This window comes from Monodelphis domestica, chromosome 1 (genome assembly GCF_027887165.1).
Source record: "Monodelphis domestica isolate mMonDom1 chromosome 1, mMonDom1.pri, whole genome shotgun sequence".
NCBI classification, from domain to species: domain Eukaryota; kingdom Metazoa; phylum Chordata; class Mammalia; order Didelphimorphia; family Didelphidae; genus Monodelphis; species Monodelphis domestica.
In genome coordinates this window covers 36,046,137-36,072,816 of record NC_077227.1, presented here as the reverse complement: position 1 = coordinate 36,072,816, position 26,680 = coordinate 36,046,137, and the positions used below count along the sequence as shown (strand labels likewise).

At 43.3% G+C, this 26,680-nt stretch overlaps 1 protein-coding gene across 4 annotated transcripts in view; it reads right to left on the bottom strand.

The window, feature by feature from the left end:
* Window positions 1–26,066, bottom strand: part of CIB2 (calcium and integrin binding family member 2) — a 29,773-nt gene extending 3,707 nt beyond the window's left edge. Inside the window, exons 1-4 of one of the 4 annotated variants that reach the window (XM_007478015.3) lie at window positions 25,555–26,066; window positions 17,954–17,988; window positions 5,253–5,364; window positions 3,368–3,515 (exon numbers count right to left, since the gene is read on the bottom strand). In XM_007478015.3, the coding sequence (XP_007478077.1) occupies window positions 3,368–3,515; window positions 5,253–5,364; window positions 17,954–17,988; window positions 25,555–25,605 (346 nt within the window). In that variant the 5' untranslated portion in view covers window positions 25,606–26,066. Of the gene's footprint in view, window positions 1–3,367; window positions 3,516–5,252; window positions 5,365–8,618; window positions 8,864–8,928; window positions 9,045–17,953; window positions 17,989–25,554 lie in introns of those variants that run through there. The other 3 variants (XM_007478018.3, XM_007478016.3, XM_007478017.3) reach the window with 3 other exon arrangements.
* Window positions 26,067–26,680: the final 614 nt, after the last annotated feature.

Below are 26,680 nucleotides of genomic sequence, written 5' to 3'. Positions count from 1 at the left end.
AGCTGTCAATGATGATGGCAGTGACTTCTGGGTGAATACAGACATTCAGTATCTAAGTCAGAAGCTGTAGGAATCACAGCAATCAAGGAGGTCACACCCTTTCCCTAAACTCTTCACAAATGACAAATTCCTTTTCAAAAGCAGCCTAACTTTATGGAGTCAAGTGTTCTTGCACTGACTAGTCTAAGGGATCACACCTTACTCCCGTTTTTAGTAAGGCCTTCCTTTATTGACATTTGTTTAACCTTGGACAAATAATTTCTTGTGCCCAAGGATACCAAGAATGCACTCCCTCCTCTCTGCCTCCTTTCCTTCCTTCCCTTCAAAGTTCATCTCAAATAAGTGCATTCACCCTATCCCACCCCACCTCCATTACCTTGAATTTGCTTCTTGAAGGCAAGAAGTTGCTTTTTTAAAATATATTTTATTTTACCAATCATATGTAATAACAAATTTCCACATAAGTTTTCTAAAGTTATATGACCAAATTGTCTCCCTCTCTTCCTCCCTTCTCTCCCCCTTCCCAGAGCTGGCAAGCAATTTGATTATTTTACAATTATTATTATTATACAAACATTTCCATATTATTCATTTTTATGAGAATCCTCATATAAAACAAAAAACCCCAAAATAAAAACCCAAATAAACTAAAGTGAAAAATCATATGCTTTGATCTGCATTCTGACATCAACAGTTCTTTCTCTGGAGGTGGAAAGCATTCCTTGAGGCTAAGAATCGTTGGGACGCCATCTATATATCCTTAGCACTTAACAAAGTGGCAGGCACATTGGAGGTATTTATTTAATAAATGCTTGTGGATTGTATGGCTGATCCCATTTAATTGATTAACTGAAATGCAGTTTCCATCACAAAAGTTTCAGTGATGGGAAGGACTTCAAAGGTCATCTAATCCAACTAGAAGAAATCCCTTCTCTAATATCCCTAACAAGGGATCTTCAGGGTCCAGCTGAGGATGCCCCAAGAGTGGTCATCCCACTTTGTGACAGCTCTCATTATCTGGAAGGTGCTCTTGATGTGAAGCTGAAATCTATAACTTCCACCCATTGTTTCTAGTATCTCTTGCACTAGCCCCATATACCACTATGATAACTCAGCTTCCTACTTCAGTGAGAAAATTGAACCCATCTTACATGGGCTCTCTTCTGCTCCCCTCCTCAACTTCTCAGATTTCTGAGCAGCATCCCTAACTCTCTCTCTCCTCTTCCTTTATGGTCCCAGAAGAGATTCTCCTCCTCATCAAGGCTTACCTTTTACCAATACCATAGAATGAATTTCTCCTAGCTTTCTCAAGGACCTTAATTCAGCGGCTACTCTACTACTCTCTCAGCTAAAATCCCCACTGCTACTGAAATCTGTTTCTCTACGATCATCAGTGACCTCTAAATGGACAAATTAAATGATCTCCTTCAGTTCTCATCCTCCTTAACATCATTACCACAGGGTTAGCTGTGCTAAGTGTTATCACTGTTAGCTATTCTCCTTTCTAGGCATTCCTCCCTTGATGTTACAAACTTCATACTCTCCTAGTTCTCTAGGTGTTCTGACCTCTCTACCTGTTCCTCCTCTAATTCACTGGCTCTGTATCATTTCCTTTGCTCTATGAATGTAAGTGTTCCTCAAGATGTTATTATTGTTGATATGATTAACATTTGGTTAACCTGGGACAAATAACTGCTCTTCTCTCAACCTGTTTCCTCATCTAGATGAAGAAAAATTGGGATTCATCTTTAATGCCCTTCTCCCCTCTTTTGTCTTGTCCTGTCCTGCCCTGTCCTGTCCTGTCCTCTTTTCTTCTCTGACCCCTTTCCTCCTTGGCTGTACCATTCTTTCCCTTACCTTCAAATACCACTTCTATATAGGAAAGTCCATGTCTGTATCTCTGCCCCAGATGGTTCTTGTTCCCATAAATAAATCATGTATTAAGCAATCACTCTGTGCCGAGAATTGTGCAAAGTGCTACAGATAAAAAAAAGGCAAAAAAAATAGGTCCCTGGCCTCAAGGAGCTTACAAATGTAGAAGGCCATGATGCCTTGACAGAGTCACGCATGGTAGCTGAGGAGACCCAAAAAGACTATCATGGGTTAACTTTCATTTAGGTACATAATTCCCAGCAAAACCGCAGCTGCAAGCCAAAACTTTTCCACTCACAGCCAAAGCCCAAAACTTTTCCACTCACAGAAACCTATTCTAAAGTCCAACTGCTGATAATTAACTTCCCTTCTTTTAAGGCCAACTGCGGAGCTACTTCTGTCTTCAAGTCTTCCTTTGCTTCCACAGTTCAAAGCAAGTTCCCTCTTTAATTTTCTCATAGACTTTTTCTTGGGCCTCTTGCCTTGCTTCTATCATACAACCCATTTTATTACGACTAAAGTGGCTCAGTGGACAGAGCACTAGGCCTAAAGCCAGGAAGACCTGAGTTCAAATCTGGCCTCAGACATTCACTGTCTGTATGGTCTTTGATAAGTCACTCAGCCTCTGTTTGCCTCAGTTTCCCTATCTGTAAAATGGGGATAATAGTAGCACCTATCTTACTAGATTGTTTTGAGGAACAAATTAGATATTAATTGTATAGTGCCTAGTACATAGTAAGTACTATCTAAATGTTAGCTATCATTATCATTACTACTTGGCTACAAAATGTTTACTTTCTATTAGGTTATGCCTGGGCTGTGGTTATTTTTGTATCACTAGGATGGCAACCTTATACACTTTTGGGGAGGGCTGGATCTCTGACTTTATATGTATGAAAACCTCCTGGTTGGAATTCTTCTTCCACCTAATGCAGATGGCTGACTTGTCTGTTATTTGTAGTCTTAGTTGCCTGAGACATTGAGAGATTAAGACATGACTTGCCCAAGATAAAAGAGCAGCCAGGACTCAAACTGGGTCTTCCTGACTCCCTCTGTCCATGGTATCAGGCTGGCTCTCACTCAGATTAGGTGCTATTTAATAACAGCTTCAAAAATTGAATTTTCCATTGGGGGGGGGGAGGGAGAGGCCTCAAAAAGGGAAGTGGGCTAGTCAAAGACAAATTTTCCCAATATTGTTCTGCCCAGAATGGTTCCTATTCCCTGACCTATATCCTCCTCCTCTTCCTCCTCAAAGGTGCCTCCAATGGAAACGGCAGCCATGCTTTCAGTTAGCTGGTGGGGTTTGGGGAGGGGAGTGGGAAAAGATGTGGGACTATTGGCTCAATGGGCTGCCTGAGCTGAGTATCCATCCTATTTCCAGAAGGCTCAGTACAGGAAAGTCCAGGGCAATGCCCTAAGAGAGGACTGGCTCCCTCACCACACTGATCTTGAGTTTGCCTTTAATGCCAGCAATGGGACACTGGGTACTACTTACCATAGATCTTAAAGGCATAGCTTGCTTTGAGCTCTCTGGGTGCTGACTCACAGAGTACTGAAAACATATCCACAAAGTCATTGAAGGTGAGATTCCCCTCACCATCCTCAGAGAAAGATGCCACAATTCTCTCCTTGAAGGGATTCTCCTGTGAAAACCAGAAAGCAAGGGGAGGAGCACACAGACATGTAGAAGTTACCACCTCAATCTCTCAGTCTCTCTGTCTGCCCCTCTCTTTCTCTGTCTCTGTCTCTGTCTCTATCTCTCCTTCCCTCCTCCCGACTCTGCAAATCACTTTATTTTCCTTGTCATGTCTGTGTGTACATCTAGTCTTCTCATTCTATCTCTTGGTCTCTTGTGTGTATGTATGTGTACATACATGCATGTGTACATCTACCTACACATGGATAGAGATAAAGCAGTGTAGTGTGGTGGACAGAGTTGACTTCAGAGTCACATGGACCTGGGTTCAAATACTTTTGGCTGTGTGACCCTGGGTAAGTCACTTAACCTCTAAGTGTCCTAGGGGAGGTGGAGAGCTGCCTAGAGGGAAGGAACTCCTGACCAGGAGATTCTTGATAAATGAAATTACAGGTCTGGTTTAAAAAAATATATGTATAAACACACATCCATATAACACATATAAATACACATATGTACACATCAGCATGTTATGTGTATATACATGCATGTATACAGGACAGAGATATAGTCTATATAAAACTCTGGTCGTTAGAAATCTCTGCTTTCTGTCTGAAAGCTGCCTCCCCAACAGAAAAAGCCTTCGACTGAAAGGAGCCAACCTGGGCTTTTCTTCTTGGCTCTGCCATTAGCTGGCTCTGTGGCCTCAGAAAAATGCCACCCTATCTCCTGGCCTCCCCTTCCCCATCTGCTCCAGGCTCAGGAGTGTGGGTCTCCTGCCCTCAGCTCTGGGCTCACTGTCCTCATACTACCTTGTACTCTGCTTCTTGGAGTATCTGGCAGATACATCTACAAATTAATTTTGGCAGGAGAGAGCAGGGCTCTTTCCATTTAGGATCATGAGCTCATTGGACCACGGACTTGGGCCTGGCAAGGAACTTAAAGGTCTTAGTCCACATTTTACAGAGGAGGAAATGGTGTCTCAGAGGAGTTAAGTAACTTGCTTGGGATCCCATGACCCATTAGTAGCAGAGCCATACTTTGAACTCAGGTCCTTTGGCTCGAAATTCAGCCTTTCCCCCATAATTCCAAGGCACCTTCCAACTCTTTGATGCAGTTTTCAATTTACCTAAGGAAGATCTTCTAGACAATTCTATCCCATATAATTATAGCAATATTAGTCTTATCTCCCCTAGTAGATGGCAAAGGAAGAAAGACAAAGAGAGGCAAGAGGAAAGGGAGAGGCTCAATTCAATTCAACAAAACATTTATTAAGCACCTACTGTGTGCAAAGCACTGTCTCAAGGTACTCAAGGTACTCAAGCTCAACAGATACAAAGATAAAAATGAACAGGACCTAACCAAACTTTCATGGGTGGTGCTATACATATTTATAACAAATAGAAGAGGATGAATACCCAGGGAAGAGACTACTATTGTGGAAGAGGTGGTTTTCATAGAAGCTTCAGGGACCCTCAGTTGAGTCTAGAAGGAGGACAAGGATTCTGAGAGACAGAGATGGAGTGCATTTTAAGCATTACACGGGGTTTATTCAAATGCACAGAAGTGGGAAATATAATACTGGGTTCAGGGAATGGCCAGTAGTCCAGTTTGGCTAGTGAATGAATGACATGAATCAATGAGAACAGCACAATGGATCACTATAGCCCCTCCTGCTAGACTGGCTTGGGAGACCCCAAAGATTTTCTTTATGTTTCTCTTCCAAAGAAGTCCCTAAGAGTACCTTGAACTCAGGCATTTGTATGATGACCGACATGGGCACGGTGACTATGGGGTTCTTTCGGTAGTCCATGGGCACGATGTTTGGTGCTAGTTCGTAGTATCGAGCGTGCAGCCTGCAAAGCAACCAGAAAAGGGTAGCTACAAATGATGAGTTTCATGTCCCATCACACACCCAAAGACTGAGTCTTCAGAGAGATCTCTCATGCAACAGGGTATCCCAAATCATTGTTTCAAGAGCTAAAAGGAATTTGTGAGGTCACTACATTGAGCCCCTCATTCTACATGGGAATATAGGAAGCCCCAATAGAGAACTTCCATTTAGAGGATCATAGAGCTAGCTCAAGAATGAAGGGACTTTAGAACCATAGGGTCCAACCTCTCCACCTTAAAGATGAGCAAACAGAGGCCCAAGAGTTACTTGTCCAAGGTCACACAAGTACAAAGCATCAGAGGTGGGATTTAAGCCCATGTTCTTCTATTCCAAAGCCTATTGTCTTACTCCATAGATAGATAGAAAGAATTGCCTTACAGGAAAAGTTCTTAACTTGGGGTCCTCCTTGGGGACAGATTTCAGGGGGTCCATGTACTTGGATGGAAAAAATGAATCTTTATTTTCAATAAACTAAGCAATTTAGTATTTCCTTCCATTATGAATGGAGGCAAAATATGTGACTCTGAAAAGTGGTCTATAGGTTTTATGAGACTTCTGAGGGTCCATGACCCCAGAAAGTTGAAGAACCCTTGCTTTAGAGATTGTCAGAGTTTAAAAGGACCTCAGATACCATCTAGTCCAACTCTCATTTTACAAATAAGAAAGCCAATGTCACTGAGGCAGGAAGTGTCAGTGGTGAGATTTGAGCCCAGATTTTCAGGACTCCAACTCTAGATCTCTGTTCATTATAGTGTCTTTTATTCAACTTGGCCTCCTTTTTCTAAGGCTAGCCCAAAGTGGATTTGAAAAATGGAGGATTTAGAGTTGGAAGAGACCTTGGAGATCATTTAATCCAGTTCCCTCGTTTTACAAAGAAGGAATCTTAGACTCAAAGAAGTTAAGGGATTTGTCCCTGTTGAGTCTACTAGGGAAAACCAGGAAATGAGGCTCTGACCTGTTGGCCATTTCTTAGGAGAGAAGGAATCATAATTGTCTGACATTTGGTAGGTGCTTGTAGAAGGAATAAATGGTCAAAGCTCTGGGCCATCTTTGCCCCATAGGCTTGTCCTCTAGACAGGGGATGGGGAAGACAAGGAAGGAGAGGGGAAACTTAAATAATTTGGAAGAACAGATAGAGAGAGACTGAGAGAGGGCTTGTTGGGCACCAAGTAGACAGTTTTGTAGGGTAAAACGAGCCTATCCTGTGTAGAGAAAAATAATGGAGGCAGAGAAGAGAATAGAGGACTTGGGGTGTTAACTTCAGCATATTAGGTACAAGAAGTCAGCGCTGTGGAGATAAGGAGAAAAGGGAGGGGAGAGAGTCAGGGAGAGAGTCAGGGAGAGAGAGAGAGAGAGAGAGAGAGAGAGAGAGAGAGAGAGAGAGAGAGAGAGAGAGAGAGAGAGAGAGAGAGAGAGAGAGAGAGAGAGAGAAGGGGGGGAGAGAGAGGAAGGGAGGGAGGGAGAGAGGGAGAAAGGTAGGGATAGAAGCTATATATTCAGTTTCTGCTTCAGCATCTCAATCGCTGGGAACATAAACTTGAACTTCTGAATAGTGAAGCTTCCAAGTCCAAAGTCTGAGTGCCTTCCTAGGCATGCCTTGAGGCAGCAGGTCCTAGGCAAGCAAGGGCAGACCCAGCCTGTGCTCCATCATCCAGTGAAGCCCAACCATTCAACTTCTAAAGATTGCAAGTGGACAATTACCAGGTATTGAGGCAAAGCTGCTGAGAGATGACTGACCCATTTCAGCAATGGACTGTGGGTCCATTTGCTGGTTTCTACCATAAGTTCCAATCTTCTCCAAATTCTCCTCATCTTTCAAGGCCCTGATCACTTCCTATTCTCATTCCCCAATAACCCAAACCCTTGCTGGGATCTCTTCCTGCCTGAGGGTGCCTTCAGCACTAGAGAAACAACAGAGCCCAGCACAGGGAGCCCTGAGGTCAAGGGATCTAACTGTCACTTCACCACTCACTTCCAGTGTGACTGGGCAGGCCACTGCACCTCTGAGCCACAGTTTCCACAGCTATAAAAAGAGAAGCCTGGACTCGAGGTTCTCCAAGAGTCCTTTCTGCTCTAAACTCTCAAATCTTCTGTCTGTTTATTTAACCCAGAACCGTGTAACAAGCAAGTCTTTGGCTCATTCATTCACTCATGTGATCATTGTATGCGTTTTTGCTGAACACCAGTAAATGGGCCCAGCTCAGGACGCACATCAGAGGTGGCAACCCAAGGATCTTCCAGTCCAACTGGGGAAACAAGACTCACATACATAAGACAGGACAGTGACAGGGAAAGGTATGATAGAAAGCGCCACAGGAATAACTGACATTAGGCCCAATATAGCAACAATAACCCACTTTTCCATAGCATTTAAGGATTTACAAAGCGCTTCCATTCCTACTGAGACCTCTTCAAGAGAAGAAACACAAGAATCAGCAAAACCTTTGGAAGATAATCTCAGCAGAGAGATAGTGGGTGGAAATGGACTGGGCTGCTTTGACAGATGAGGCAGGGGAGTCTTCTTCAGGTACAAGTTGGACTAAGTGGTTTCAGAGGTCCTGGTCAGCTCTGAGACTGACTATGCTCCCATGATCAAAGAAGAAATGGATTAGAGGAAGAGATATGTTAGGAGGCAAGTACAGTGATCTGGGTGGGAAGGGATGAGATACTCAACAAGTGTGGTCAAAATGGGAATTGAGGGGAAAGCCGAGATCCTTGAGAAATGCTGTAGAAGGCAGATTGAATATGCTCCTTGTTCAAGGCACAGGAAACTAGGGACAAGATTGAATTAGTCTGCTGATACTAGCCCTATCTGGCAAGAGATTCTGGAGTAAGCATGTCAGAAAGTTCATGTGATCCAGCCCCCAGGAAATGCAGAACTGGGAGTCAGGACACTTGGGCTCTATTTTGGTCTCTGAATAAGCTCACTTTCCTATTCAAGCCTGAATTCAAGATCTCAAATCTGACCCAGTGATTTTAACCCTCCTGGGCAAGCCACTTACATTTTTATAAAACCTTTACCTTCCATCTTAGAACTGATACTATGTACTGGTTCCAAGACAGAAGAGCGATAAGGGCTAGGCAATGGGGGTTAAGTGATTAGCCCAGGATCACACAGCTAGGAAGTGTCTGAGGTTAGATTTGAACCCAGGACCTCTCATCTCTATATGTGGATCGCTATCCACCAAGCCACCTAGCTGCCCCCAAATCACTTACCTTTTGAAATTTAGTTTCCTCAAGAAGGATGAAAAACACTTATACTTCCTATGCTCCAGAGTTGCTGTCAGAAAGTTGCTTTCCTGAACTTTAATGTGCTATAGAAATGCCACCCAGACCAAGTAATGCACACATATATATCATCTCCTATTCCTTGATTTCCTAGCAAGAATTGCCCAAGGAATCAGGCAGTGTTGGTGAGGACATACAAAGAGATAATCGGACTCTGAGTCTGACCAAGCAAGGTAAATCCCATTCACCAGATCCATCCCACTAATGGCCCACAAACATTTATCATCATCTTATTCACCAGGTTACTTAGGGGGAGGAGAAGAAGTCTCAGGAAGGGAAGAAGGAAGAGGAGAATGTAGAAAGTGCCCATGTTCACATCCTTTCGGAGACACAATGGAGAGCATTCTAATGCATTGGATCATAGACCCTTAGAGCTGAAGAGTCTATTGTCACAGCCAGAGCATGGCGCTTAGGTCTGGATGCCATGTTTTAGGACCAGCATTGGTAAGCTGGAAAAGATCAAGAGAAAGGCCACCAGATTGGGGAAGGACCTTCAGACCACATCATACGAGGACTGATGGAAGGATCTGGGATTGTTTAGCCTGAAGAAGAAGGACTCAAAGTGGAGGGGAAGAACTGATAGCCAACTTCAGATGTCTTAAAGGGCTTTGACCGAGTTCAGAAATTGTTCTCTTTCACCTGAAAGAGAAGAACCAGGAACCAGTAACAACAGGAGGGAGGTTGCCAAGATTCCATTAGGGACTTCATGTCAGAAAATGCTTCCTAGCAATCAAAGCTAACCATGAGTGGAATGGGCTGTTTGGGAAGTAGGTGCCCTCTCCTGGGAGATCTTCAAGCAGAGGTCCTATGACCCTTGTAGTAGGAGATTCCTTTGCAGTCTGGGTTGGACACTGCGGTCCCTTCCAATATCCAAATTCTGTGCCCTTTGAACCCAACCAGTCCAACCTTCTACCCAATCCAGGAAATGCTTCTACAACATCCTTGACAGAAACCCATCTAGCCTCTGCTTAAATGCTTGTTGTGAGAATCAGATAATAATTGCAAAAACTGTTTTTAATGTATAATGGGAGAAAATAAAATTTTAAAAAAGATAACTATAAAGTACTTAGCATAGTTAATGGAATATAATAGGCACTTAATAAGTGCTTACTCCTTTCCTTAAAGAAATATACTCCTAAGGTGTAACCTGGGATAGTACACACATTTATTTCATTATAATAATGACTTCAGCAGAGGTGTAGGACTGGAGCATTATATAAAGCCAAGAAGATTTGGGTTCAAATACTGCCTCAATTCATAACAGCTGTGTGAACTTGGGTAAATCACTTCTGCACCTCAATTTTATAAAATATAAAATGAAGTGATTAGGCTCCATGGTCTCCAATTCCCCGCTAGCTCTCAATCTATGATCCTCTGAGCCTATGGTCTCATTAGCATAGGGAGCTGCCAATGAGGAAACTTCTACATGGAGGTGTGTTGGAGGCAGCTCAGCTGAGCCAATTGTTAAATTTTTAATTTAAATTGGAAATTGGCAAGTGTTACAAATCAGGGCTTGACTTACTATGTTTTATTGATTAATTAAACTTAAGATAGGGAAAATGTTAGTAACGTAAATTAAAATTAAAAGCTCCTTCAGAGAACTGGGAAATGTTTACCAGTAGAGGGAATCTAGATGACTCAGTGGATAGAGAACTAGTTCTAGAGATGGGAAGTCCTAGGTTCAAATCTGGCCTCAGACACTTCCTAGTCATGTGTCCCTGGACAAGTCACTTAACCCCCTTTGCCTAGCCCTTACTACTCAATTTATCATATTGATTTTAAGAGAGAAGGTAAGGGTTTAAAAAAAATTTACCAGTACCACCCCTCCATCCCTCCTTCAAGTCTAAGATAATTACAATCCATTGGTGGTACTTGATACCAATACCAATGTATCTTGATAACTTTATCTTCCTTTTTGTCCTTTACTCACAGCTCCCTAAGTTGCTGCCCAGTAGCAGAAGGAAATGTCTATCCCCATTCCCCACATGTATTGCCCCAATTCCTCAACACTGAGAAATGGTTCCAGTTTTTCTTTGTTTCATCCAAGAAATTTCAGCCCATGAAAGCTTCAGATATTAATGAAGGACTTCCTGTTTTAAATAAGGAGATGTGGGCCTCTGTCTGTAATCTCTGAAATTCCTCAACTCTGAGATTCTATCATTCTCTGAAATCTTGTAGATCACATTTCTCCTGTTCACTTCTCATCTATTTGGCATTTGGTCTTACCTGTGAACATTTCTTACCTCCCTTGGGTTGGGAGCTCCAGGAGGGAAAGGGCTTTTTCTTGTTTATCTCTGTCTGTGCCTAACACAGGACTTTATACAAAGTACTTGCGCAGTAAATACTTATGGAATGAACAAATGACAAATTAATTAAATCAATCAATCAATCAATAAGTATTTAATTATTAAAAAGAGAGAAATGTTTCTGATTTCACTAATCTAACCTAAAACCAGTGAGGCAAGAAAAACAATGGGGTGAGGAGACTGGCTGGCCCTACTGGAGGGTTTCTGGCAATAGTTCAGTGTCCATTGAAAAGAGGCTGTCTGTCTCAAATCAGGCCCTCTGACACAAGCTTTACTATATTTGGATTGATTTGAGGTTGGGAAAGTCTGGCATTAAACTCAAATGAGGCAAGGACTCCACCTTGAAGGGACTACATCATCGATGGTCCACTTTTAGAACTAGGAGGGGCTTCAGATACCATCTAGGGGCTTTTAACCTCTTTTGTCACAGATCCCGAGGGTGACTTTATGGAGCCTATGAACCCCTTTTCAGAATGATGTTTAAATGCATAAAGTCAAATGCCTAGCATTACAAAGGAAATTATTATGATGAAATCATCATCCAAATGTTTTTTTTTTTAATTAAGGGATTTAATCCAGATCTGTGGACTTCCAATTCTTGTCACTCATTGTTTGAAGTTGTCTTCCAGGTCCAAACTTGTTCTAGTTAAGTGTTAGATGCTAACGATTCCAAATTGACCAGAAATTCCCTCACCAAAGTCCCTGAAAAATGGTTGCATGTCTTCCAAGCACGTGCAATTAATTTGTTGTCTCTTGAGCCAGCCCTTTCAGCAGTTGGACAGTTCTCAGTTCTAGGATGCTATTTTCTTCTATTCAGCTGCAATCTGCCCTTACAAGAACTACTCATTACTAGTTCTTCCTTTTGGGCTGAGCAGATGATAACCTTCTATATGACAACCCTTAAGGGACTGCGATGGCAATCATGCTGTCTCCCTACCTGGACCCTGACCCCAGGCTTTTCTTCTCTAGACTCAACATATCCCAGGTTGTACAATCAATCTTCGTTGGGCAAGGCATACGTGTTTTATTAGCTTCATGGTCACTCTCATCTGGACATGCCCTAGTTTATGGTTCCCGGAATGGAGCCCAAGATGGCAGCTGTGGTCAAACCAAGGTGGAGAACAGAAGGATGGTTCATTTTGCCAATCTAGTCACTTAGAGCTAACAGTTGCATTTGGGTGTTTTAACTCATATTTACTTTTCAGGCTACTCATGGACCTAGTTCTTTTTTTTCCTCCCAAATTTTACCTAGCCATATTTCACAATACCCTCTTGGATGTAGGTTCTGTTGATATCATTACTGTCCCCCCAATTTTTTGTCCACCACCTCCAAAAAAAACATTCTGTGATTTCATCAGTTTGGGGGACTTACCTCTACTGGTGCTAGTAGCCAACTCAGCTATACCTTAACAGTCATAGAGGTGCCTATTACACTGAGAGGTTAAGTGATTTGTTCATAGCCACACAACTGGTATGTGTCAAAGGCAGGACTTGAACTCAGATCTTCCTTCTCCTACTTTAAGATCCAGCTCATGTACCCCTTCTACCTAAAGCCTTTCCTGGTCCCCACTTGCTTCATTAGTGCCCTCCCTTCCAGAGTATCTTGTTCTTACTAAGAATGAGAATGTACATATCCCCTTTAGATTTATTCTGTAAATACATGTCCCAGAAGTCAAGTTAAATTTAGCACAGCTAAAAGTTTTTAATAGCTTAAAGGTAGGGGCAATGAGGTAGCTCAGTGGATTGAAAGCCAGGCCTAGAGATGGGAGGTCTTAGGTTCAAATCTGGTTTCAGACACTTCCCAGCTGTGTGACCCTAGGCAAGTCACTTGATCCCATTGCCTAGCCTTCATTGCTCTTCTGCCTTAGAACCAATATATGGTATGGATTCCAAGATGGAAGGTTAGGGTTTAAAATGCATCAGTTTTTGCACAGGGACCTCCATTAAGAACATGCATTGTCCACAGGCCTGCCTATGTACAATCACATGCCCATTCTCCTGGACTGCTGGAAGTGAGCCATCTGATCAGTTTTTCAGGAGTTTCTACTAAAACTCCCAACTAGATTTATTCAGACTCCTTCCTTAAACCCCTGAGAATAGTCTTAAAAAAAAAAAAAGACCAAACCTTTACCTTCTGTCTAGGGATTAATACTGCATTGGTTCCAAGGCAGAAGAACCATAAGGGCTAGGCAATGGGGGTTAAGTGACTAGCCCAAGATCACACAGATAGGAAGTGTCTGAGGCCAGATTTGAACCCAGGACCTCTCATCTCTAGGTAAAGCTCTCAATCCACTGAGCCACCTAGTTGCTTACATCCTGAGAACATCCTTTTTTAAAAAATCTTATTTAATTCCCTGATAACAGTCTTAGTGAAATGAACACACCATTACCAAGACCCCAAATCTGCTGTATTCTAGACAACTGATGTCACTGGGGGATTTCTCAGACCATCTAGCCCAGGACTCCTCAACAAAGGTCTCCAATTCATAAATTGGACATTCTTCTGTTCCTGTTCAAGCTGGCTACCTTCAAAGACTGATAGCTAAGTGGATCCAGACACTGGCTCATCCCTGTCTCGGGCAACTGCCAAACCTTCCTCCTTGTTTTCATGAGAAATAAAAGCTGGCTGGACATATCAAACTTATTACCGGAATGAAAACTTGTCTGCTGGGAAATTTGATAAGCTGAGCACACAGCAGCCCTGGAGAGCTGGCATGGTCCATTGGCTACCTGTCATTGGGAAGTGATTTGGTCAGATGCACCTTAGGAGGCAGTATTAGGCCTGGAACCCATGGGATGCTTCAGCCAAAATATTTCTAAAACAAAGATCTGAAAATACCAGCCTCTTTTTGCCCCTTACTATCTTCGATGACCTGCTATTGCCGCTATAAATAAAATAAATCTTCTGTTTAGCATTTAAGGTTCTCCATAATCTGGTCCCTACCTATTTTATTTCATATTTCCCTTCCAATTAAACTGGTCTCCTAGCTGTCCCCAAAAATGATCTATCTCCCACCTTCATGCTTTTGCTCAAGTGGTCCCTACCATTGGAAAGCATTCCTTCCTCATGTCTCCCTCCAAATCCCAGGTTCCTCCAAAGAACAGCTCAGGCATCACTTCTGTAAGGACACAAAGCTCCTCTGGAAATTCTAGGTTATTAGCACTCTTGATTTCTGAAAATTCCTTTATATGCTATATTTACTTCCTTAGGTATACGCTGTCACTCCCGCCACCCTGGAGAGAAAATAAGCATCTTGTGGGCAGGGACGATTTCACTCTGGGTATACTCAGGGTTTGGCAAAATGCTTGGCACAAACTACTCAAGAAATGTTGGTTGAATCAAACAGAATTATTTCCCATTCCTCCAAGTCCAAATGTGACAGAGAGGATCCCCCCCTTTTATCTGCATCCAGATCTAAAATCTCATCAGTTTGAGGCTTCCTCTACCAGTGCAGGCTGGTACCTTTTCTGAAACCTTCTCAGTGAAACAGTCACACCATTAACTAGACCCCAAATCTCCTATATTCCAAACATCTACAGCTAATGTCTCTGGAGAGTTTCTCAGAACATCTAGCCCAGGTGTCCTCAGCAAAGATCTCCAAATCATGGATTGGCCAGATATCCTTTCCCTGCTGTTCAAGTTGGCTGTCTTCAAAGGCTGACAGCTTATAGGTTACCAAAAGCACTGAGAGTGACGTGACTTGCCCAGGCTCATATTGCCAATGGGACTTCAATCTGGGGCTTTGTGACTTATGCTGGCCTCTAGACACTACATCATTCTGCCTTCTCCAAATTCAACAAGGATTTAAAATCTGGCCGCAGATACTTCCTAGCTGTGTGACCCTGGACAAGTCACTTAACTCCTATTGCCTAGCTCTTACCACTTTTCTGCCTTGGGACTGATACTATTGATTCTAAGGCAAAAGATAAGGATTTTTTAAAAAAAGATTCATTTTTCAAGTAGTAACATTGAAATACTTCTCCAATGACAAAATGTCGTCTCCTCAACAGCTACAGAAACAACATATATTAAGCACCTCCTCTGTCTTTGCATCCCCAAAGACAACATAAACATCTCTAACCTTGAGGGATAAGCATTCTACTGGACTGAGTCATGGAGTACAGAATGACCTGGTTAATAACTGGTTTTAAGTCCAGGTTAGGGCTCCCCTATCCTATGTAATTACACAGTATCATCAAATAATAAAAATAATAATTACTAGCATTCATTTGGTGTGTACTATGTGTGAGGAACTGTGCTTTACAATTATCTCATTTGAGCCACACAACAATCCTGAGAGGTAGGTGTTATTATTATACCCATTTTACAGATGAGGAAACAAAGGCAAAAAGTTAACTGACTTGTCCAGAGACACGTAACTAATAAAGGTCTGGGGATGGATTTGAACTCGGGTCTTTCTGACTCTAGGTCCAGCACTCCATCCAGTGCCAGAAAAGAATGTCCTGAGTCATGAATCTTGTTTAATTATGTTAGGTGGTCTTAAGGACAACTGGTAAAGCTCATGGCCTCCCCTGATCATATGTATCTCCAACCCATTTCACAAACACAAGTCAACCCATCACAACAGTCTGACCCCTTAGTATGAGCTATTGGAATATAATTAAGGACTCTGCTCAGCTGTCTCCAGGGAAAAGCTTCAGGAGAGAAAGTTTCAACAGCCAAGAGTTTCAAAGAAACCTTATGAGCCATGAATGATGAGATCTCTACAATAGCTACTGTGATGTTTGTTCACAAGACAATTCTAGAAGGCCCCCGAAAGGGATGCTCTCAGGGCATGGGGAGAGAAGAGATGCAGGGGAAAATGCAGACGATGTAAAAATAAATCAACAAAATCACTTTAAAAGGAAATAAAAAGAATAGAAACTCAAATTAACTGCAGTGATCAATTTTGGTCATGGAAAAAAGATGGAGAAATACACTTTCCTTCTCTTGGTCAACATGTGGCATACTTTGATGGTAAAATGTTGCACACACTGTCAGACCACAGGCTTTGCCAACTGGCTTTCTTTGTTATGTAAGGAAAGATTACTAAATAACTGGTATTTAAAAAGAAGAGATCAATAAAACTTTTAAAAAGTTTTTCCAGTTAAATGGAGATGTCAAAACTAAGAGAAATAAAACCCATTCATTCAATCACTTCTCCTAGGGTAGTTTAGTGCAAACACACTGACACTGAAATCAGAAGACCTTAAGGTTTAAATCCTGCCTCTGAGTGACCTTGGATAAATCACTACTTCCTTGAGGTACCATTTCCCCATCTGTAAAATGAGGGGATGGGACAAGATGGCCTCCAAGACCCCTTCTAGCTCTACATCTCTCTATGGTTCCATCGTTTCCCTTTGGAAGAAATCAAAGGTCATAATGCTGAAGATGCTGGCCTGCCATGCCACTCTTCCCCACTAGGGGTCAGGAGCAGAGAAAAGAAGCATGGTGGAATAATAGGAAGTTATTAGAGTTGGAATCTGAAGACCTGGGTTCAAATATAAGCTCAGCCACTTTTTTGTGTGATTTTGGACAAGTCACCTGAACCTGAGCCTCCTTATTTGTAAAATGGGGGGGGGGATGGCTTAAATAAAAGATGTCAAGCACTGCAGTGTTCCCAGGGGCACCTGAATCAGGTTAAAATGTAATTGGGAAATATTTAACAAAATATATAAAAATACAACAGAACATGGACAGGGCACCAGGCCTGGACTTAGGAAGACCCAAGTTCAAATATGGCCTCAGATACTTACTAGTTGTATGACTCTGGCCAAACCACTTAACTTCTGTTTACCTCAGTTTCCTCATCTGTAAAATGGGGGTAATAATAGCACCCACTTCCCAGGGTTTCTGTGATCTCTGATCTTACTTTTGCTGCTCTAAAGTACCCTTTTCCCAAAAGGAAATAATTTGCAAAGGGAGAGAGAAACTAAGGAATCTTCCAGAAAGCCTTACTGGAGAAGACCAGCAATCACCAAGGGACAGAGTCCAGAGATAAGCTGTCTTTTTGTGGACCACAAAGAGGCTCTGACAATGGCAACGCTGTTTGGAGTCAGATCACAGGCAGCGCTTGCCACCTCATCAGAGAGAAAGCAAATCCCAGAGATTCTGCAGCTGTTTCTGGCTTTTAGTGCTATCTGATACCCCTGCTGGCAAAAAGGAGACCCAGCGGAGCCAAAAATGAGGTGAAATTTCCCGTCACTTCCCAATTCTGACAAGCCTCTTGTGATAGATGCCATCTCTACCCTTGCAGTAGGCTTAGAAATCAGTTTCAGTCAAAAAGGGGGAATAACCTGGGAGTCATGAATATCCAATACAACTCACCCCTAACCCCGGAACAAGATAAATTCTGAAGTCCCTGAGAATTCTGGGGGCTTTACTTACTTCCTATGTGAAAAAGAGGCAATTTAGAGATCATCTGGATCAATTCCCTCATTTTACAAGTTTGGGAGACTGAGACCAGAAAGGGAAAGTCATGAGCCCAAAGTCTTATGGCTAATTAGTGACAGAGCCCTAACCTGAGAGTGGAGGCTTAGCTTTGCCCCATCTACTGCCCAAATGACCTTAGAGAAATCCCTTCATTTCTCTGGGGCTCTTTTTCCTCAGCTGTCAAATGGAAAAGAGAATATTTACATTAACATAACTCACCCAGATCTTGTAAATATCCAGAAGTTGGGGCAAATCTCTCTGTACTATGAACCTAGAATTGTGGTTCTTGTTACTATTGTTAAGAGACAATCCCAGATCGAGGGACAGGGAGGTAGCTTGAGTCCTTCTAGTCCTGTCTCGTCCCTAGATCCAAGAAGGACCATTCTTTCTCTCCCTTCCCAGCTTAGAATGGAAGGGCAAGTGGGTTCCCTAGGTTTTACTGGGTGAGTATGAAGTCCAGTGTCCAGCCAGTGACCATATACTACATGACAAAAAGAGAAGAGACAAGAAATTAATCTGCTTACTTGAGGATGTCATTCCGATTGAAGAAGGAACAGTCCTGTTAAAGAGGAAAAAATGTTGGGTTAGTTAGAAGCATTCAATTACTTTGAGATCTCTGAAATAAATAAATAAATAAATAATAATAATAATAATGGCTTTTTATAACATTAAGTTTTGAGAAGCACTTTACACATATTATTTAATTGGATCCATGAAACAACATTATGTGGCATTATTATCACCATCTTTACAAATATTGAAACTGAGGATGACACTGATTAAGTGACTTGTCCATGGCACATAGCATTAGTCAATGTCTGAGGATGAATTTGAGCTCATGTCTTCCTGACTTCCAAGTCCAATGCTCTGTTTGGTATGGAACTTAGCAGCTCTTTCCTATCTAGGGAAGACTGCCTGAATCAAGAGGTAATAGTTACATACATTAGGATGAAGATAGGAGGAATGGAACTGAATTACTTTCTTTTCTTTTAATATACGAATGTCACAGAGAGATGGGCATGAGCGGTGCCCATTTCACCAACAGGTAAAGCTTGGATTTTTCTCCTTCATTCCATAAATGGAGAATGTGGTGCCTCCAACTCTGTGATGATTCAGTCAGACAGACTGTCAAAACTGGGAAGGCTTTAGAATTTGTGTATTCTAAATGCTTTATTTGACAGAGCAGGAAATTGAGGATCAGAGAAAAATCTTGGCTTGGCCAAGGTCACATCACTAGTTGGAAAAGGATCTGGGATGAGAATCAGAGGATCCTGTTTTTAATCCTGCTTCTGACCCTTAACTTACTACTTGTGTAAATTTACTTAACCCTAATCAGATTCAGTTTCCCCATCTGTAAAATATGGTGGTTAGACTAACTGGTCTCCGAACACTTCCAGCTCTACATTGATGACTTCGTGCTCCCATGACTCGAAGGACAGTGCTCTTCATGGTGATGCTACAAATGAAGGGGATAGGAATGAGGAGCATCTGCTAACAAATTAATGTTGCACAATTGATAACTAAGCTAATGAAGTAAACAAGGTGTCCTAATTTATGATTTGAGATCTTCTAGAACTCCCTCTTTCTCCGGGGAATTTTTTTTAAAGGACACTTGGTAATCCTAGAGGGATGGAAGAGTTCCCTGTCCATCCTCTTAGGTTTCATCTGCTTGGGGCTCAAATATCCCAGTTCCCTGGCCTGCCCTCAAACCCATCCTACCAGCAGATAGTGTAGCAAGCGTCTGGTTACTGGCCCGGGGAGCAGATGGTGCCCACAGCTCATATTGTCCAAGGAAGTCCAAGGGAGGTAGTTAACTCTGTTCTTTCTACCATTGTAGGGCTCCCTTACTTTCCTTAGCACACAACACGGTGCTTATTAGCACATAGTAGGCACTTACTCAATGCTTTCTGATTAATTAGTCATGCTGCCACTGGTCATCCACACAAGAGAGATTACGAACATGAAACATCATCATGGTACGTCACCAAGAACACTGACTCTTAAGTAAGAAGACCCAGGTTCAAATCCTGCCTTTGGCCCAAAGTCATTGTGTGACTTTGGGTAAGACACTCAACTTCCTTAGTTTCTTCATCTATACTATGCAAGAGTTGAATAAGATGACCTGCGATGTCCTGTTCACTTCTGGACTTATGATCCCTAAACAAGGGCTGTGTCCTCCCCTTCCTCTCTACTCTGGCCCACCCTGTTCAGTGCCCCTGCAATGTATGCCCTCTCCACTTGCCTTTTGAATGCCTCCCTAGACTTTAACTTTTAATTCAGATGCCCAAAGGTATGTCTCCTCCTGCACCTCTAGTTCATTCCTTCTCTGCCAAGAAGCAGGCTTTAGTCATTGTATCTATCAGAGTTTCTAAGTCTTTAAAAAGTTTTTTCTTTTACATTATTGCACAATCTAACTCAATGGCGTCCTCTTCCAAGGAGCCTCTCCAGCAAGGAGTGGCTTTACATGTGGACCCACTATGTGTCTTTATCTGAGAGTCTTGCTAACCACGAAATACACTTCAACAGAAATCACACACCAGGGGATGAATTAATTTTGGTCACAGTCACTCATAAAGATCATCATTGTCAAATGATTTGGAGCTGGAAGGGTTCTTACAGATAATTGAGTCTCATCCTTTCATTTTTATAGAGAAAGATATCAAAGCCCAGACCAAGACCACACTGTAAGGGTCAGGGCCAGGATCCGATCTCGGGAACACTGTCTCCAACACCAGTGCTTTTTACTATACCAAACTGCCTGAGACATGCTAAGGATTTCATCCATGTGGGCAGAGGGAGTCCCCACACCAGCCTCTAGAGCGGAGACATCAAACACATGGAGTATAACATTCCCAAGTACCACCCAACCCAGATTAAATGTAGTTCCCATCTTTTTTTTATTTTCATTTTAATATTGATGCCTTAATTTTTAAAAAGTATATAAACATGAAGTTTTCTAAGTCACACATGCCCGCAGGAGTCCTTACATACACTCTGATGGTCCCTATTCCTATTTCTGTTTGATACCACCGCCCTGAAGCAGCAGAGGGTTTCTGATGATGAAGAAGAATAATGAGAACATCTGACATTGCCCTAAGGCTTTCTGAGTACTTTTCAGGACAGGCATTAGTATTATTCTCATTTGACAGAGCAGGAAAGTCCCAAAGATGGGAAGTCACTAGCCTAAGGTGACCCAGCTGGACCTCCCACTCAGCTCTGGCCCCTAGTGCTAGGTTCTTTATACTGACGCACAACATCTGATGCAAAATAGGGAAAATAAGCATCTAGGTATAAGGGATTGTCTGAGAAGCTGGGAAAAGGAAACAGAGGAAGGGTTCAAAGTTCCAAACTCCAGTTTGTGTAGGTGTCCATTCCTATAAACCACAGCAAAACCCACACCAAGACACTTTTGGGAAACAGTCTTCAATAGGAAACAGCATGGTCAGAGAAAGAGAGGACCTGGGTTTGAAGGCAAATCCCGTGAAGGATGGGAGATCAGGAGAACAGATCTGGCTGGCAGTCCATAAATCGGTATGGAAATGCTCGTTTCGCTCTCCCTGGTCCCTCGTCCTCTGTGTTACAGAAGAGGTTTGGGGATGATTCTTGAGGAAGAATATTCACAGAGTACCTCATCATTTTCAAGCAAGGCAGCTTATTTGAATGGAAAGCACCCTGGATTCAGTCAGGAAGCCTGTTAAAATCCCAGACCACGTCCAATCCAATCCATCTCTTACTCCCTGATTAACTTCAGGAGAAGAAATGCATTCTCTCTGGGACTCGGTGTCTTTGACTGCAAAGAGAAAGTCAGATGAGTTGAGCTCCAAGGTTCTTTCCAGGTAGAGATCCCATGAGTTTAGTGTTAGTCCATCTTTATCTTCTCTGATGCCCACAGTATCCCTGGAAGGCAGGAAGGGCAGGACTTTTTCCCATTTCACAGATGAGCAAAGTCTTAAATTTAGGCAAAGTCTTTGTACCCTCTCTTCCCCTCTCCTGACTTATATAGCAACAGATTATTATGGGTAGCTGACCCTCACTGTACCTTATTCCTCAAGCTGCTCGGGTACTTCTGAAATTGCCTTTATATGAATATATTTTATTCTATAAATATTTATTCTATAGTCTACATATATTTCACATTTGTTTATCTGTGTGATCACATGAGATAACCTCTATAAAGCACGTAGCTTAGCACAGGGCCTGGCACTAGTAAATGCTTACTCAATCCCATTCCTTCCCCTCTTCCCCGCCATGTACATGTTGGTTACCCCAGTTTCTTGAGGGAAAGAACTTTTGGGGGCAGCAGTCTCTAGATCCCCAGCACCTCGCCACTTGGCCTATTGCCATCACTACTAAGTGCCTGTTAAATAAATAAATGGATGAATGAATGAATTTTGAGTGTAGCTTGGGGCACTGTCCTCTAAGGGTACCCATTCTGGGCAGTGAAGGGGTGTATTGATGTTCACCCTCTCCTAGAGAATGACCAAGTATCATAAGATGCTACCCTAAAGGAAGAAGTTTGTAGAGTGCCCACTGAAGAAGAGAAGTTTCTGGATATTCAGTTCTACCAGGATGCTATTTCAAGAAGAAGTTTCTGTTCATAACTGTTCACATATATGATTCTCCTTTTCCATGCCAGAGTCAAGCCCAGACTGGGCTCCTGAACAGACTTTTAACTTGATACCAGGGGCTTTCTGTAAATGAAACTGAGTATAAGACAGAGACCCAGTAACCAGAACACTGAGTTGGCACCAGAAGATCCTGGGGCCAAGATCCCAAGTTCTTCAAAGTACATTTACATCTAGCAACCTGAGAGTTCTGCATCATTCAGCTGAGTTTCAGATTCCTCTCCTACTGGGCCAAAGAAGGCTGATTTCCAAGTCCTCTTTCCACCATCCCTCATCCCTACTTTACAATTCTTGAGTGAAGGCATAATAAATCTCAAAACTGATCATACCTTTTGACCCAGAGAAACTAGTGCTAGGACTATTTCCTAAGAACATTGTTAAAGGAAAAAGAGGACCAATCCACCAAAAAGAAATATTCAGAGCAGTTTTAGGGATACTAATGAAAAATAACTGGAAATAATTCAAATGACCAAGGTCTGGGGACATCAGGATTATCTGTGATCTAATCAAAAATAACAAAAATGAAAGCCCTGCCTGGTGACATAAGTGGGAAGAGTCTGCTAGGTTTAGAATCAGGGCAATCACAGAATCTGAGAGTTGGAAGGAACTTCAGTGGTCAACTCTCATACATACTATAACATTCCTTGCAAATTTTGCTTTCAAAATTCCTGAGGAGAAGTAATTCACAAACCAGTCCACTTTTTTGTTGTTGGGCTATTTTTCAGTTATGTCCAACTCTCTGTAATGCTGTTTGGGGTTTTTGTGGCAGAGATACTAGAGTGGTTTTTCATTTCCTTTTCCAGTTCATTTGACAGATGAGGAAACGGAGGCAAACAAGTTTAATTGACTTACCCAGGGTCACACAGCTAGTAAAGTGTCTGAGGCCAGAGTTAAACTCATGCAGTTGAATCTTCTTGATTCCAGGGCCAGCACTGCATGACTCCACTGTGCCACCTCACTGCCTCTAGTTCCACTTTTGGACAGCTCTAATCATCAGGAAGTTCTTATTTCCAACTACTTTCCTTGGTTCTTCCCTCTGGAGCCAAGCAGAAGTCTGAGCCCTTCTTCACATGGAAGTCTACCAAATACTTGAAGACAGAAATTCTGTATCCTCGACATCTTATCCAGGCTAAACATACCAGCTTCCTTCAGCTGTTACTCATATGGCATGCACTCAAGGCCCTTCACCTCTGGAGAGTCTCCAGCTTATCAATATCTTTCTTAAACTGTGATATCCAAAAATGAATATAACACTTCAGATGAGGTCAGATAAAAGCAGAATGTCGTGGGATTATTAACTCCCTATTGCTGGAAGCTATGTCCTTCCCAATGCAGTCCAAGATGGGTTTTTTTTTACTGCCATAGCACATTAGTAACTCCTATTGAGCTTGCAGATCACTAGAACCTTCAGATTGGTTTTTAGAACAATTGCTTTCTATCCATGCCTCCTCCATCTTATACTGGAGGAGCTGATTTTTGAACTCATGTACAAGACTTTTACATTTATCCCTATTGAATTTCATCTTATTAGATTCAGTCCCAAATGGTGCCATTTATTGCTTGTGTGACTTTGGGCCAGTCACAATCTTTTGGGGTTCCAGTTTCTTCATCTGTCAAATGGGGTGGTTTTACTAAATGATCTCTAAGTAAGAAGAAAGAAAGAAAGAAAGAAAGAAAGAAAGAAAGAAAGAAAGAAAGAAAGAAAGAAAGAAAGGAAGGAAGGAAGGAAGGAAGGAAGGAAGGAAGGAAGGAAGGAAGGAAGGAAGGAAGGAAGGAAGGAAGGAAGGAAGGAAGGAAGGAAGGAAGGAAGGAAGGAAGGAAGGAAGGAAGGAAGGAAGGAAGGAAGGAAGGAAGGAAGGAAGGAAGGAAGGAAGGAAGGAAGGAAGGAAGGAAGGAAGGAAGGAAGGAAGGAAGGAAGGAAGGAAGGAAGGAAGGAAGGAAGGAAGAAGGAAAAAGAAACCACATATCTCTCAAACTAAAAATACTATATAAGTGCATAGGCAGATTCAGAAGAGGACAGAGGGCAAATATGTTGCTGTTATTCCCAAAAAAACAACTCCTCCCTTTCAGTCAAAATAGGAACACCTTGAATTTTAAGGTAACTGTGTGGTACACTAGTGTCAGACCTTAAGTCAGGAAGACTCAAGTTACAGGCTTGGACTCTTACTATATGACTCTGAATAAGTCACTTAACCTGTCCCTTAGTTTTCTCACCTGTAAATGGGTATAATAAGCTATTATTATCTATATCTCAGTAGCTATTGTCAGAATAAAATGAGGTATTTTTGAGTGTTTTTCAAATCTTAAAGCACTATACTTGGAGATTATTCTTTTCACCTTTGGTTTAGTTCAGTAATATGTGTTAAAATTGTTGGTTCAGTTTTACTTTAAAATTACTCAAGATTAAAATTCAGAAAAGAGAAGGAAAAGATGCACGTGGAGTCCTGAACAGACAGACTTCTCCTCCCCTACCCATTGTTGAGATAGCAAAACATACCCCCCCTTCACCTCTCTCTCACACACACCCCATGCCCTGGGTATTCTTAATTGATGGTGTAAGCAAAGGTTAGGGTTTGGGTATATACTCTGGACTGAGCACACTGATCCAAACCGCTAATATTTTCCTCCCTCCCTCACTTTTTGGGGGCATTGGGATGTAAGCTGCCTCCATAGCTGGTGAGCTCCCAGAAGCAGTCCCACCCTTTGACTTACTGCCTGGTTAGGCCTTCTGCTGCCCATGCAGAGGGAATGAGAAGAGAACCTGAAAGACAGTTCCAGAGATCTAGACTGGCTCTGATTCTAGGTCACCTAGAATCTGGCAGCGAGACTCAGGGCTCCCACTGTCTGAAAGAGGAGGCAGACTCAGGGAGCGGACCTTGGCAGAAGAGTGGGCATGCTACAGAGCGTTGGAACAGCTAGAGGAAAAAAAAAATGTCTCTACAGTTCTGGCTGGGAGAAGTCCAGGGAGAGAAAGAGATTGGAAGGAGTTGGGATTGGGGAAGAGTGGGGGAGAGAAGATAGCCTTTACAAGAGCTCACCATTTTAATCCTTTAAGCGTTTACAAACCTCATCACAATCTTCTGAGGCAAGTAATTCAAACATTATTCCCCTTTCACAGGGGAAGAAACTAAGTCTCGAGACGTCAAGAGACTAGCCCAAGGTCACAAAACTAGCCAGCGGCAGCGTGGGTACTTTAACCCTGGTGGTTTTTGCGAAAACTTCCCTGCCCACTCACGAGAGGACTAGAGAAGACTGGGAACTCAAGCCACAGTCTCCCACATGTACGCCCCTGCCTCGAGCATCCCGGGAACCCAGAGAGATGGCAAGGGTTAAAGGGCGGATCCCGGCTGAACCCTCCTCTGGGGCAGCGGAGTGTGGCTGCTAGAGGTCTGAAGTTAGGCTGGCCTGGGGCTGGAGGAAGAGGGACTGGCAGGATGGGGTCAGCGATGGGCGCCCCAGCCCAATCCGCCCAGCCCCGCGCTCCCGGCCGGGTCCCTCACCTGGTAGTTGTCCAGCTGCTCGTCGGTGAAAATCGTTTGCTTGTTCCCCATCTTAGCCGCGGAGCCGGGGCTCGGCCCGGGCCAAGTCTTCCATCAGAAGCCGCCTGGGGTTCTCGGGGACCCCAATAGCACGGACAGTGCCCGTCCGGACCCCTGGTGTTCCTGGTGCCGCCTCCCGCTCGGATAGCCCGCTCCGAGAGCGAGAGGAAGGCGAGGATCTGAAGGGCCGGGGTAGGGGGTCAGCCCGGTAGGTTCATCCCAGTGGACCCCCGCCGCCGCGGCCGCAGCCAACGCCACAAGCTACCTACGGCTCCGCCCAGGATTTAGCGGAAAGAGAGGCCGTTGCAGGGCGAAGAGCGCCTGCAGCCCGGGACCGCTCCGGACAGGTCCGGACAGCTCCGGACAGGTCCGGACAGCTCGGGCCCCTGGCCTCCTAGCACAGGTCAGCTAGCGCCAGGGGTCCGGGCCTTGGAGGCCATCCAGCTCGGGGGAGGGGAGCAGAGGGCGGAGCTGGAACAGCCCCGCCCCCTGACTGCCCATTGGCCGGACCAGACTAGAGGCTCCGCCCCGGAAAACCTGGGGGAGGAGGCAGACGGAGAGTGGGGAGTGCTCAGTGTGACCACACTCGGGGCGAAGAGGCAGAGTTCTTAGGGATAGTCTGGCAACATCACTTCTATGCTGAAAAAACAATGTCGAGGACCCCAACCAAACCCCAAACCACATCTTTAGGTGCTTTGAAGCCCTCCCTAGACTGTGCTCACCTGCCTTGTGGCAGCTACGTGTCTCAGCGGAGGAGGTTCCGGTTCGATGATGAAAAAGCTTCTTGTGGAGCCATTTCAGTTCTGTCCGGCACCCTAAACCCATATTGGGATTTATCGGCAAAGATTGGAGTGGTTGGTCATTTCCTTCTCCAACTCATTTTACAGGTGAGGAAACTGAAGCAAACAGGGTTAAGTGACTTGTCCAGGGACACACAGCTAGTAAGTATCTGAGGGCAGATTTGAACTCATGAAGATGAGTCTTCCTGATGTCAAGCCTAGTGTTCTATCCACCGAACCATCTCATTGCAAAGACAGAAGAAAATGCAAAGAAGATGAGCTCAGAAGGAATAGATGGAACTTTCTAG